Source organism: Pyxicephalus adspersus, chromosome 5, assembly GCF_032062135.1.
Source record: "Pyxicephalus adspersus chromosome 5, UCB_Pads_2.0, whole genome shotgun sequence".
In the NCBI taxonomy this organism is placed as follows: Eukaryota; Metazoa; Chordata; class Amphibia; order Anura; family Pyxicephalidae; genus Pyxicephalus; species Pyxicephalus adspersus.
In genome coordinates, this window is record NC_092862.1 from 15394805 (window position 1) to 15409225 (window position 14421).

The 14421-nt window shown below is 39.2% G+C and overlaps 1 protein-coding gene across 1 annotated transcript in view; it reads right to left on the reverse strand.

Moving 5' to 3' along the window:
- SLC30A8 (solute carrier family 30 member 8) overlaps nucleotides 1-14090 on the reverse strand; it is an 85581-nt gene extending 71491 nt beyond the window's left edge. Inside the window, exon 1 of the mRNA XM_072410713.1 lies at nucleotides 13997-14090. Within this exon, the coding sequence (XP_072266814.1) occupies nucleotides 13997-14055 (59 nt within the window). The 5' untranslated portion in view covers nucleotides 14056-14090. The remainder of the gene's footprint in view (nucleotides 1-13996) is intronic.
- Between the last annotated feature and the right edge of the window lie 331 nt (nucleotides 14091-14421).

Below are 14421 nucleotides of genomic sequence, written 5' to 3' on the forward strand. Positions count from 1 at the left end.
ACTTGTCTGTAGGCTTTCTCCAGTGAAGTTCATTATAAAATGAAATGATATAAAAACTTACAAAACCAGAACCTGTGCATAATTATTTTCATTACACAGAGGAGTGTGCTTGGGTAAATATTACTCCCTAGATCAGGTATTAGATATATATTTTGAGTATCTCAGCCTTGTATTTAAAAAAAATGTTTCTTGCTTAGGGCAGCCATCGGATCTCTTTGGGCCCCTATGCTAGGAATGTGGAATAGAATGGGATGTGCTCCTCCATATTGTATTTTAATGCATTGTGTTTCAGCTTTGTATTATCCCACATTGTTTTCCATTTTTCCATAAAGGTGAGTTATCTTTCCAGTGTTCCTTTCTCTAAACTAAACCCCAGCCTGTCATTGCCACCAATTACCCCCATTCCCAGCATAATTCACAAAAAGTTTTCTTTTGCCCTAAGTGTATACCCAGAACAAATTCCCAACATTTGTCCTAGTCTAGATCCTTTAGCTTTCTAAGGCTCCCCATGTGGTGTGTTTCCAGATAGAGAGAACAAAGTTACATTGTTACATAGTTAGCTCCGTTGAAAAAAAGCCCATCAGGTTCAACCACTACGGAAATAAACATATCCCAGGAAAAAAAAAACCCTCAGTTAATCCAACAGGGGAAAAAAAACCTTCCCGATCCCATGGGGCAAATTGATGTTCCCCGGATCAGCAGTCTCTGTTGTCTTTACTTAAAAGCTTTAATATCCAGTTATATTCTGTGCTTCTAGAAATGATCCAGCTTTTTCCTAAAGCAATCTATACAGCATGCAAAAACTACCTGAGGGAGCCGATTCCACATTTTCACAGAGCTTACAGTGAAGAATTCCTTCCTGATCCGGAGATTACATTTCTTTTCTTAAAAGTGACAGCGAGAGAAATCAAGATGGTGCAGATTAAGAAAGAATGAGGTGGCACAGTGGGAGAGAGAAAGACCATATTGGCACAGAGAAAGGGAGATTGTTGCAATGTGTCGGAATGGGGGCTAAGGGCCTAATTTATAAAACTTTCATAGGAGAACCTGGGTGATCCAGCAAACCTGGAATAGATTACTTGAAAATAATTTTCTATTAGTTGCCAAATGTTTTCAATGCTGGACCAGATCCAATTAAGGTTTGCTGGATCACCAAGGTTCTCCCATGATATTATATCTTCTCCAGTCTTGGAGAGCTTTAATAAATCAGGCCCAATGGGTGAGCTTCTATTGGTTGGTGGTTGGCAGGGGCGGAAGTTTACATTCCATTGTTACTGAATGAAAAGAAATGCTGAACTTTCGGATCAATTATGCGAACAACTATATTCCAGGCACCAGGGCCCAATGATATTCAATCAGTGAATGTGCTGTATCATTAAACATTAAATGCCAGTGCAAGGTAATTATGCAGTGACACAGTGATTAGATGACCAGGTATACACTAATGGGACTCCAGCACTAGACATCCCTAATCTAGTGAATTGAATTTATTATAAAATCCTTTCATTGTAATGCCTTGCTAGCTGGTGGAACACTTGCACATGTGACCGTTACTTCTGCCCCTATTTATTTGCAAAGGGGCTACCCGAGAGGCAGCGGTTCCTGGCACAAGAAAGTGGTAAACGCACCGCAACCTCACCGCCAGCGTGAAGGTTGAACCCCACTCAAAGGGTTCTATTTACATACAAATCCATTTTTTTTTAACTTTATTTATCGGAAAATAAATTTTTACAATATAGTAATAACAACAAGTAAGGGTGGGGAGGGGAAGGGAAAGAAAACACATTACATCACATTAAACAGCATAATCTTATAACAGGAGATAGACACCTATGTTACAAATCAGAAATATGCCAAAATGAAAGAAAAATACATTTTAGTGAGAATTATCATGTTAGGACAGGAAGTGTATAACTGCCAAGCTCACCAAGTTTAAATAAAAAGCCAAAGAATAATGAAGCCGCCACATCCAAGGAAAGGTAAGCTGCAATTTATAATATTGTTTTGGAATTTAAATACACTGTAAGATATAGAAAATTGTATAGTATAATTGTTCAATATATACAGAAGTATATATACCAGAAATTTTATTGTGTGTTATATAAGGTCAGCTTTTTTCTATAGTGTTGTACTTTTGTTGTAGTTTTTTTAGTGTGTGGTAAATGTCTTGCACCTGCATTTACTTTGAAGACTTACTGTGTACCAACAGTTTCCTGCTTTTGGAAGTCACTTTCAGCTTTGATTGCTTTAATGCATTGTCATAAAATGCTATTGGCATAAAAAAAAACTACAAAAAAACAACTATTTAAAGAAATAAAGAAAAAAAATGTATGCTTTATGCTCTTTGCCCCTGATTCATCAAGCAAAATCGGATTATCGGTCGCGCATTCGTATTAGTGATCCGGAATCGTGCGCGATCGCGCTATTCAACAACTGAAAAAGCTCGCGCACGGAGCCGCGCTTATCCGACAGCTTTTTACTGGCGATCTTGCATTGAAAGTCACTAGATTCGCGCTCCCTATTGTGAAGGCTGGTAGTGAGGCGGGTGTACGCGCATACTCGAGTCCGGACCGCGGTAATCCGCGATCGCTGGCCGCGCGTACTTTCGCGCTTCCAGCGAGCGCGGATTTCATTGATGAATCAGGGGCTTTGTATCAACCCATTAGGTGCATCTATGGCTTTTCTCTGTCCATTTACAAATTTAAATTCATTTTTATTGGAAAAGCGTCTAATGAAATGGTATAAGCTTTTCTCAATGATACCGAGAACATAGATTTCCAGTTACTTGCTGCTAGATTTCCATTGATCCTTAGATATTCATTTAAAAATTTAGTGTTATAGCAAAATCCTTACGCAACATTCCATATTTCAGTGTTGGCCCCTCTGCCCATGCCATTCCTCTTTCTCTCTCTATTTTAGGCTAAGTACACACGTGCAATGGTTCTCGTCTGATAATTGTTTCAGGGCAATTATTGGACGAGAATCTGGTGTGTCTACAGTGCTTGTCATCCATCGTCCAAACAACTGTCCTGGCAAATCCACGGACAACAGAAGACGAATGATCATAATGCAAGTGAAGAGAAAGCAGCAATGTGCTGCTCCATCATTGTCCCCCTCCCCTCTCCATTCCTCACTATCTCCTCTCTCGTTCATGCATCGTGCAGTCGTTTGTCATTGGAAAGGATCTTGAAAGATACTTTCCAACGACAATTACTGCACCTGTAGTGCAGCACACGTAGCCTTAGTCTCATGTCTTGGCTCTTTGACTCCTTACCTAGTATCCTCCTCCTACTATCTTCCAAATCTTTTTAACCAAAGAAACATAAAAGTAACTACAAAAATATAAAAATCAAAACAATACCACCTACAACTTCTAGAAACAGCACAAAGCCCTCGATAATAAATAAATGATCAGAATGACAAACGACCAGACACCAGAAACTGCTATTTTCAATCCAGCAGGGGCAGAATCCATATTTCCATCTTTACAGGTCCCCTTTACACATAAAGAAAAGCAATTGTCAATGTTTATCTTATCAGAACATTGCTTTAATTTTCTACACAGCGCTATAAAATTGACCACCTAGTCACTAGAATCTGGTTGGTCCTGGCACAACTTTTTTACTTTTAATCCACTTTCCATAAATTCCTTCTTCTGATATAGAAATTGATGCATTACAGAACCAAACCACAGAATGATGAATTCACATATCATTTATTATAGTAAAGCACTTAGTACTTTGATGTATGGAGTAAAGTACTTTACACTTGGTGCTGAATGTATCTTACTCCTCTTATTAATGATTGCAGGGCAGTACATTTTCTGTACATATTTTGTCATCTGATTACAAGTTCACCTTTGGGTGCACTCTGTAGAATGTAACAATTGTCTCTCTTTCTCACTCAATGGGCCTTATTCATCAAAACAACCCAAGAATGGAGAAGATAGACTATAATAGGAGAACCTAGGTGATTGAGCAAACGCGGACGGGATCTGGTCCAGGATTGAAAACATTTGCCAACAGCAAAAAAATATTAGGAAACCCATTCCAGGTATGCCAACACCAATTGGCAGACACCAGAGATCAGTTTAGGTTTCTTTAAGGGTGGCATTCAGATCACTACTCTAAAGCAGTGGCTGCGTACCTTTTCGGACCTATTGACTACTAAATGCACAGACTCCACATGAGCAGGGAGCCATGTGTCACTCAAAGAGGAAGAAATTTCTCCCAGAGTCCGAGTGCACCAGTCAGAGCCGCAGACCACCGGTTGGCAACCTCTACTCTAAAAGATCATTAAATATAAGGGTTGTTTTTCCCACTGACACCCAATTCAATGGTTTTACCAGGGGCTTCCTTATATGAGCAAATTATTTTAAGGGTTCCTCTGGGGTAAAAGGTTAGTAAGGCTGTACTAAATGATAGCTGTAAAGAAGAATACATGCCACCATCTTTTATCTGTTCTTTTCCTTGTTCTAGCTATGTCACCCAATCTCACACACACAGGATCCAGGTTGGGTGACGTAGCCTGTTGTAAAAGTGAAAAACAAAGTACCGATCTCACTGCGCATGTCCGAGATCGGGATCTTCCTGGGATGCGTGACGTGGGTATCCCAGGAGGCTCTGTGCTCCCATTCTGTTTTTATCGGCGTGGTGGTAAAGACAAAAGGGGGGGGCTTCACTCTTTCTTTTTATGTAAAGTAAAAATGTTGGAGATTTTAAGAGTCAGTCAACTTCTTATACATGCACATCTGCTGCAAAACCAAGGGTTTATAAGGGTTTTGTACCATCTTCTCAATCAACTATGTCTATAAAGCTTTATCTAGGATATGTTATTTCCCTTGTGGTTGAACTTTTTTGGACTTATGTCTTTTTTCAACCTATGTAACTATGTAAATCAGTGTGTTGCTGCTCCTCTTTGTCCAATTACCAACTTGCAGACAGGTTTTTATGGCTGTCTGTATTCCCCAAGGAGAGATTATTATTATTATTATTAAAAGGAGAGAGTTGGTGCTCAGGTAATGGGTAAGTCTTTTATAGACAAGGCGTTCAAGGAGTTTGGAGATATATGGGAGAAGGGAGATAGGACGGTAGTTGGAAGGTAAGGAGGGGTCCAGTGAGGGTTTCTTTAGGATAGGGAGAATTATGGCATGTTTAAAAGCTGAGAGATTCACACTTTCCATTGGTCCTACGGCATTCTCATGCGAATTTCCTCATACTTTCGATGGATCCGCAAAATTTCGGTGAACCGATTTTGCGGACCCATCGGAAGTTAGAGGAAATCATTACAGGAGGAGTATGGTGGCTGCAATGCAGCCGTGGGAATCCTCTTGTGCGCGATCCCCAGGCACTAGAAGGTAAATGAGGGCTTGCCCTTGCAGGTGCACAATCAAAAAGCAAGAAAAGATCAAAAGCCAACAATCTGGAATGGAATCAGGAAGCAGATGATACAGTGAGGTCCGCACGACAGATTGGATACTGATAGGCCTGAACACACATTACAAAAGGCATGCTTGAATACATGATCTCCTGCATGCATACGCATGCTCAATGGTAGCTCCAAGTGCAAAGCTGCACACTGGAGTACGCACAGGTGCCTATGCCTATGCAGATATTCCATATACCGGTAATATACCCAGTCTCTTATCTTTTTAGGATCAGATACACAAAATACAACTTTTATTTTCAGAAGATTGTAACCTATTGACATTTAGCTAAAAAAAAACTGTTTACTCTGCATTGCTCATTCCCCTTATGACTTATTCATAAGAACATACAATTCTAATAGTGTAAGTATTCAATCACATCACTTACAGCCTTTACAGGTTTTTTATATATATATATATATATATGTGAGAATAAAGCCGCAGAGAGTTATGTATTCATGATAGCTGTTGGCAAAGCTCATTCTTTCAAACTCAAGAGCTTTTCCTGTCTTGCTTTACAGAAATGTACTAATCTTCTTAAACAGTGATCACACTTCTAAAGTACTTGTTCCCTCCCGCGACAGGATCCAGGGTGCATCAAGTCATCCTCCACAAAGAACATACAAGCTTTCAATTGCTTCTTCTAAATAACAGGAAACTGTATTAGCGCTGAAAGGTGCCCCTGTTAACAAAGTGAACCAGGCAACTGATAGCACACAATATATTGGATTGCATTGAGTTCTATTACTTTGTCTAGAGAAATTGTGCTACAAAGGAAAATGGGTTGTAAAATAGATTTTAACATTATCAAACCATGCAGCAAAAAAATTGCCCGAATGGGACAGGTATTTCTTCTTTTTGCATGCAGTCAACTAATACGTTTTTAGTTATGAATAGCATCTGTTTCAGAGTTTCAAAGGTTGGTGATTGTTTCGTTCCTTGTATAGTATGAGTGATGCTATGCTTGTACCTTTCCCCTAGTACGGCATAGCACTGGTAATATTTTATGCATAGTTAAGAGGTACTGGAAATACATTTCTGCAAGCCAAGTATAATTTAGAAGGGGCAGTTAGAAAACAGGAATTTTACAGCTCAGCTCTGGACTTCTTTTCCTATCCATGCCTACCAGACACCCCCTTATTCCCAAGAGACCCCTGGGTGTTTTTTTCACATTTTTTTTTCATCTAGTATAGTTATATAACATGTAGGGCCTTGTTGCTCTCTAGCCCTTTACTGGAAGTGGGTAGACCATGCAGTGGTGCTGATACATCTTACATTGCAAGTTTAGGCCACGGTGGTAATGTCCCCTCGGGGGATGGATCTATGATTCCCCTTGCACCACTTGATAACCAAGTACCTGCACTGCCATCTAGAAAGAAGGGGAACCACAAGCTCCATATAGCTATAAGTAGCAAGTATGTTTTTTCTTTCCTTATAGCAGATGAAAGATGATTGAAGAAAAGGTATGCACTGCTGGTTGGAACAGCACCAAAAAAGCATGTACACATTTTTGGAATACCTTTGATTCACATATTCATGCATATGCTAAGGGGGCTGTTTAAATTTGTGTGAAATTAGTCTTTCTATATGAAAGCAGTAATGGCTAAAAGGGCAGATCCCTCACAATCAAAAACTTCATTTGGTCAGCAGAAATTGAAACACGCTATAATTAGGCTGACAAAAATTGTTAGAAGGAGGGAAGGTAAAATGCCCGGCTGATGTGATTGATAGGTTTAATAGCAGTTATGCCATACATAAACATTCCATGTCAGGAGGATATTGATCATTTACCATAAACCTTTGTTATCATCATAAAAAGTTTACCCAAAAAATATCATTGCAAACTCAACATTTTGGATTTCCCCTTTACTTTCTGTCTTTGTGACAATGGTAACCAGGATGAATCAAGGTTCCAACCTTTCCCTGCACTTTCAAAAACTGAAAAAAAGTTTTGATTAACATGCTATGCAATTTTTAAAGCATTGCACATATCAGGTAACTTATTCCTAATGTGACTTTTGGCCGTATAATTTAAAGTAGAAACATTTTTTAGATCTTCAACTTGCCCGTGTCCTTGCCCTACTTTTTTCCTGCTCATATGGATATCTGAGTTTCTGTGCGTCCTGGAATTTCAGAATCGAAGTGACCTGTTTTAATGTTTCATATCCTGACTCACTTTTCCATATATAGAAACAATCTCCTTTGCTATACATATTCATTGCACTTTCTCCATAAAAGACTGGCGACTTTAATATTATTACATACCCGCAAAATAGTGTTTTTCTTTCTGGTCTTACCTATGTATACTACGCATTTCAATGTTTCCTTAAAGTGGAAGTAAATCTGCTTTATAAAAAAAAGTCCCAACTGGCAAGCTTTTTTAATGGCAGACAAGACTATGAAGTATATTCTACGATAGATCATTCGGTCTTTTTATTTCTGTGTACACAGTGCCATGTATACGAGGCTCAGTGTACAAGCTAGGCATTATTATTATTATTTTTATTAATATTATTATTCCTATTATTAATAAACCTTATTCATATAGTGCCAACATATTACGCAGCGCTGTGCATTAAATAGGGGTTGCAAATGACAGACAGATACAGACAGTGATACAGGAGGGGAGGACTCTGTCCCAAAGAGCTTACAATCCAGGAGGAGGGGGGAGTATCACACAATAGGAGAGATGGTTCCAAGCTAAAAAGAAGTAGCTCTCATGAGCATGAACATTATCCTTACCCAGCCAATGAAGATGGCTGAAGACCTTAAACCCAAAAGAAGACCTGGTGAAGATGATACCTGAGATGGAGCAATGGGGGACATTGCAGCCACCATGGTCCTGAAGGAGAGCTCTTTGTTAGGTGTAAACTTTGAATGTTGGAGTGAAGATGACATCCACTTTAATACCTCCTCCTTTTTACACATATAAACGTTGAAAGTTATGACACCCACAAGTCACAAAGGAAACAAATTCAGCAAAGGTGTCAGCCAGGAAAAAGGAGAGTGGGTGTGCCATTACATTGGTGGACCTGGACAGGAAGCATCACTGCCAAAGGACCTGGACTTAGATTTAGGTTAGGGAAGACATATGGGATGGGTTAGAGGGCAGTGGTAGGTGACAAAGATCAACCCCTGCAGACTGTGACCTAACCTTCGACAAAATTACACTATTGCAGTCGAATCAGTAGAAACTGAGGAAATGTTCCCTCCTTCCTGCTGTAGACCCATGACATTTTCAGCCTTTTCAAGGACCACAACAAAGGCTCTAGTCAGGTTTTAGTTGATTTTTAGGAGGTCAGAAACAAGTGCCGTGTGTTTTCCTTAGAGGACTGGCAGCCTGTCAAGATTCTCAGTGAAGTCTGAAAACAAATTTATCCTCAATGCTTGTAGATACAAAGGTAAATAAAAACTCAAGCATGTACAGGTTCTCTCTACAGACTGAATTTTAATTATAAAAGATACAGCTTCCATTATGTATATTGTAAAAAGGGAAGCTGAATATTATCAAACTTTTTTTCCCAGATCTATGATACATATCCAAATGCATTTCTAACTGGCAAAAGTGATGCCTATTCCAGATAAGACACACTTAGCTAATTTGGGCTTTAATTTTATTTGCAGAAAATTGACAGGTGGAAGTCCATAATGAGTTTGCCATGAATCAATAAAGTAGAAGTGAAATGAACAATTGTATCATGGTGCAAGATGCATTTTTGTTATCACTTTATTGTTTTCTTTTTGCCTTTGGCATTCAACCTAATCATTTTCTAAGGTATAATTTTTATTTAGGTAAACAGAAGACAAGCCAATATTGCATCCCGTCATTTTAAAAACTGAAGAAAAGCATTAAATTGGTAACTCAGTACACACAATATAGTGAAATTATAGCACTGCTTCAGGAACAAACTAGATTTGATTGCTGATTGTGATGAATTTGACTGGGGCAGAAGAGGGGTAACGTAATCTGTCTTACTTTACAGAGGACCAGACTATTTGTTTTGTGTTTTTCCATTCTTTTTTAAAGCTCTGTGTTCTGTAACAAAGGGAAATAAAAAAAATATACAGTCTGAAAAATGAACTCAATTTACATCTTGTTACTCCACTACATTAAAGAAAATAGAATGAAAGTAACAGGTGTAATAAATCACAAATAGCTGTGGTTAAATATACAGGTTTGCACGGAGAAAGCATGGAATATTTGAGGTTTATAATGATTTGGTGTATAGTCAGAGTTACTTAAAAGGGTGCTGTATGAAATGGACTCAATGTTGTATCAGTATTTAGCCTGAAAATAGGTTGTTGTGATGGATTAGAATCAGTGTACTTATATTTCAGGGCATTCTGACCACTTTTATTGACTCCAAAACATGCACATAAAATAAATATCTAGGGTTTCCCTCGCTGAGTATCAGTGTCACAATGTCATCATTACACTACTTGACACTACCTGTCCCGAGAGACCAACAAACTGTACACGCTCTTATAATCTCTTGTCTGGACTACTGTAAAATCCTTCTCTCTGGTATTCCACTAACCCGACTCTCTCCTCTACAATCTATCATGAATGCTGCAGCCAGACTCATCCATCCTTCCCTCCGCTTGCTCCTACTTTCTTCTTATTTAAAAGACCCCTCAAAACCCATCTTTTCAAACTTGCCTACCGGTCTTCTTCAGTCTCTTAAACCCCTCACTACTTCCCACCATTCCATATCTCCCCTCCTATTGTGTGATACCTCCCCAACCTCCTAGATTGTAAGCTCTTCAGGGCAGTGTCCTCTCCTCCTTTTGTGTCACTGTCTGTATCTGTCTGTCATTTGTAACCCCTATTCAATGTACAATGCTGAGTATTATGTTGGCGCTATATAAATCCTATTATTAATATTATTATTATTATTATTATTATTATTAATAATAATAATGCCTAGCTTGTATGCTGAGCTTTGCATACATGGCACTGTGTACACAGAAAGAAAAAGGCCGAATGATCTATGGCAGAAGATACTTCATAGTCTCATCCAGAATGCACACAGAAACACAGATATCCAAACTAGCAAGGAAAAAGTAGTGCAAGGACACAGATTGTTGAAGATCTTAAAAATGTTGCTACTTTAAATTATACACTATACACATTATACCAAAAGACACATCCTAGATTGTAAGCTCTTTGGGACAGGGTTCTCTACACCTTCTGTGTCATTGTTTGCATCTGTCTGTCATTTGTAACCCCTATTTAATGTACAGCACTGTATAAAATTTTGGTGCTATATAAAACAGTTTATTAAAACAATAAAAATGGTCTAATTAAAAACAACACAAATTCCAGCTCCCTGGCCCTCTCAGACAACCTTTGGAAACATTGGACCCGCAGACCTAAATTTTGGGAGACCTTCTTGCCTCCCTCAGCATACAGGCTACACACAGCCTCGCTCCCTGAGCCACAAGACCACACACCAAAGACAAACTACCTTTTCTTATCATTTGCTAGGCTCAGTTTCTGGTCTGGATGGATTGCAAACCCACCCATTCTTTCCAGGACATTCTGGGCCTGGATCCCAAATATAGAGCTGCCAATCTCCACCAACAAACTTACAGCTTTATCTTTTTTCCGGGTTATGGAAAACATCTTGAAAGCACCTCCAAACACAGCCCTACACTTCTCACAAAGTGAGAAAACAGGAGGAACTGTTTTCTGGAATCCGTGCCCAAAAACGACAAGCAGAGGGTACAGTATATTATATGGTCTGCCTGCAATTAATCGTTTCCCCTTTACTGACCTGCCATGTCTTTAACTCTTTAACTGTGTCTCTGTTTGAAAATGGTTTCTAGGCAGAGGCAGGGCTTTGCTTCCTCAAGTCAGAGCTCCTAGCACAGGGGTGTCAAACTCAAACAAACAGTGGGCCAAAATGAAAACTTTGGACAAAGTCGCGGGCCAACCTAGATATTTCTACAATTGAGGAAGGTCACTAATAAATGTCAACAGTGGAGGGTCGCGCTTGTGGGTCCTGACTGACGCACCCGACGAGCCAGATGGGATTGGCATATAATCTCATACAATATTCAACACGTTTCTTATAAATCCTTCCTCAGGACTGGTGATTTTTGGCTTATGTTTGAAATCATATATTGCTCATAATAAAACCATTTCAGCAAATATTTCCTATTGCATTCTCTTGGAATGGCAGGCCCTCAAGTGGAATCAGGCCAGCAACATTGGTATCCTTGGTAAACCCGTCTTACTTTATGTCTAAGCTTTTAGGGGCACATTCTAAGATGTAAATATTTTGTTATATTTTCACAAATGCAAACATATTTTTTGACCTCCTGCTTTTCACTAATATAAGCAGTGAAATAGCTGGGATATATGCAAAGAGCCATGTATGTGTTCTAAAAGAATATTTCCAACTTTTATTAATTTTTTAACTTTTGATAAAAATGATTTGTGATATGGTTTAATAATAATGAGTGTCCTTTTGTGGTTTGTCTTATGTAAGCTATCAAACTAAGTCCGGAACAAAGTTCTGGAAAAGCACCAGTAAGGGTTGGGTTATAAATTAAATATCAAACTATAAAAATCCCCTGAACAATGTCAGATTATTTTCTAAAACAATATTGCACAGCTGAGACCATTCAAGAGACAAGGATCATGCAGGCGCTGCATAAAGCTAGAATTTATGGTATATTAGAAAGCCTCTGGTGGAAAAAAAATCTAACTACTGTTTATAGTTTGCGATGACATATTGGACACAGTAAACATGAGGAAAGGTTTCATTGGGCCTAGTTTATTTAGACTCTGCAAGGCTGAAGTGTATACACTTTCATCAGTGAAGCTGGGTGATCCAGCAAACCTGGAATAGATCTGGTCCAAGATTTAAAAACAATTGCGAACAAACAGCAAAAACCTTTCCAGGCTTGATGGATCACCTAGCTTCACTGATGAACGTGTATCCTCTCTAGCCCATTGTCTGAGATTTGACAAAAGCCAAAAACAATCATCTTTTTGAGAACCTAAACTTTTTATGTATGGTTGTAGTGGTATATCATGTTAAGAGATGCAACAGCAACATAGTGAAATGGGCAAAGTGGTTCAAAATGCATGGATTTTAGAGAAAACCTGTTCCAAGACCTGAAATTGTTACATACATTCATCTTCCAATAAAATCATGACACAGGCACAGGACCTCATTTATTAAAGTTCTCCAAGACTGGGGAGAATACACTTTCATCAGTGAAGCTGGGTGACCCAGCAAACCTGGAATAGATGTCCTAAATTTAATTTGACATTTGCTAGGAAATGTTTTAAATCCTGGATCAGATCAATTCCAGGTTTGCTGGATCACCCAGTTTCAATGATGAAAATGTATCCTCTCCAGCCTTGGAGAGCTTTAAATCAGACCCACATAGCCAAAGCTGTAACCTACAAGTTTTTGAATGGCCAAATCAAAGCAGGAATCTTAAGCTAGGTACACACTTCCAATAATTATCGTTGGTAAACGAACGACGAACGATATCGGCGAACGATCGTATAGCACCGATCCTGTACATACAGATAAGGACACGATCGTTCGCAGATATTGTACACACAATAGATGCGATCGTTTGAGCGATACAGGAAGTGACGTGCACGACAGGAAGTGAACGAACGTTCGTTCATCACGCATGCTCAGACCATGGACGATCAATGAACGACCGTACACACGATAGATGGTAAACGATCGTCGTCCAATCCGATCCGCCGGTCCGGTCGTTCATTTCCAGCGACTATTCTCGTTCGTCGGCGTCATTGGTTACTTTTTTTACGAACGATTTTTGACCAATCGATCGTTCGTCGTTCATTTCCAACGATAAAAATTGGAAGTGTGTACGCAGCTTTAATCTTGTTCTCATGGACATTTCCCATTCAAGGTGACAGAGGAAAACCAATTTGGTAAGAAGAGTGAGCAAACATTAAAGATCCCAACTTAACTCCACGTCTTGTACTGTTATTGAAGTCAAAGTGTTGTCTTCGAGTTTTCATTTTAATTACACAATGAAAAAAATATTTCTCTTTCTCTGAACCTTTCAGTAACTTTAAAAATTAATTAGTATATTCCTAAAGCGGAAGTAAAGCAAAAATAAAAAAACTTACACTTACCTTCAATCCCGCAGTTTAGTCTGTCCATCAGGAGGTTTCTTCCATCGGGTCCCGTGTCGCCCCAGTATCCATCTTCTGGCCGGCACAGGGAAAGGGAGAGGCACCCCCATCTTCTCCTCTCTTCTTCCCTGTTCTTCTTCCTACTACGCATGCGCGAGATGGAGTGACGTTGATTGGGAAAAAACCGTTTTTGATAATTAGCAATTTTTTTTACCTATTAATGAAAGGGCTTCTTCTCAGGCATGCACAGAAGGAGCAGCTAGGAGCCTCCGGGATACCCACACCATGTATTGTAGGTGATCAAGAATTAAGGTGGCGGTGCTGCACCCTTTCTTTATTATTTTTAAATAAAAGGATTGTCTACCCCTTTTATTTAAAGTGAAAATTCTGAGTTTAGGTCTGCTTTAAAGAGAAACTAAAAAAAAAATTACTCTTACCTACGATGGAAAGTCGATCTTTCTGCGATCCCGGTCCAATCAGTTCCACGCCATCTCATTTTCCTACTTGTTCCCAGTACAGACTGGAAACTGGGTGCCACCCACTTCTTCCTTCTTCTGGTGATGTCACCCGATCTCACACTGCACAGACACAAGAGCAGGTGACACTCCTTTCTGTGAATGTAAAACATTTCAGGAAAGTCCCTTAAGAACATGCTCTATCTTGAGCATGTACAGTAGGGGCTTTTCTGAAATGAAACCAAAAAAGTGACAATTTCACGCATGCGCAGAGAGATTGGCACTTTTTTTTTTACATTCACAGGAAGGCGTGCCACCTGATCTCACGTCTGGACTGTGCAAGATCGGCACATTTTTTTTTTGAGTAACCTGCAGCCACCTGGGATACATGAAGTATGGAGGATTAC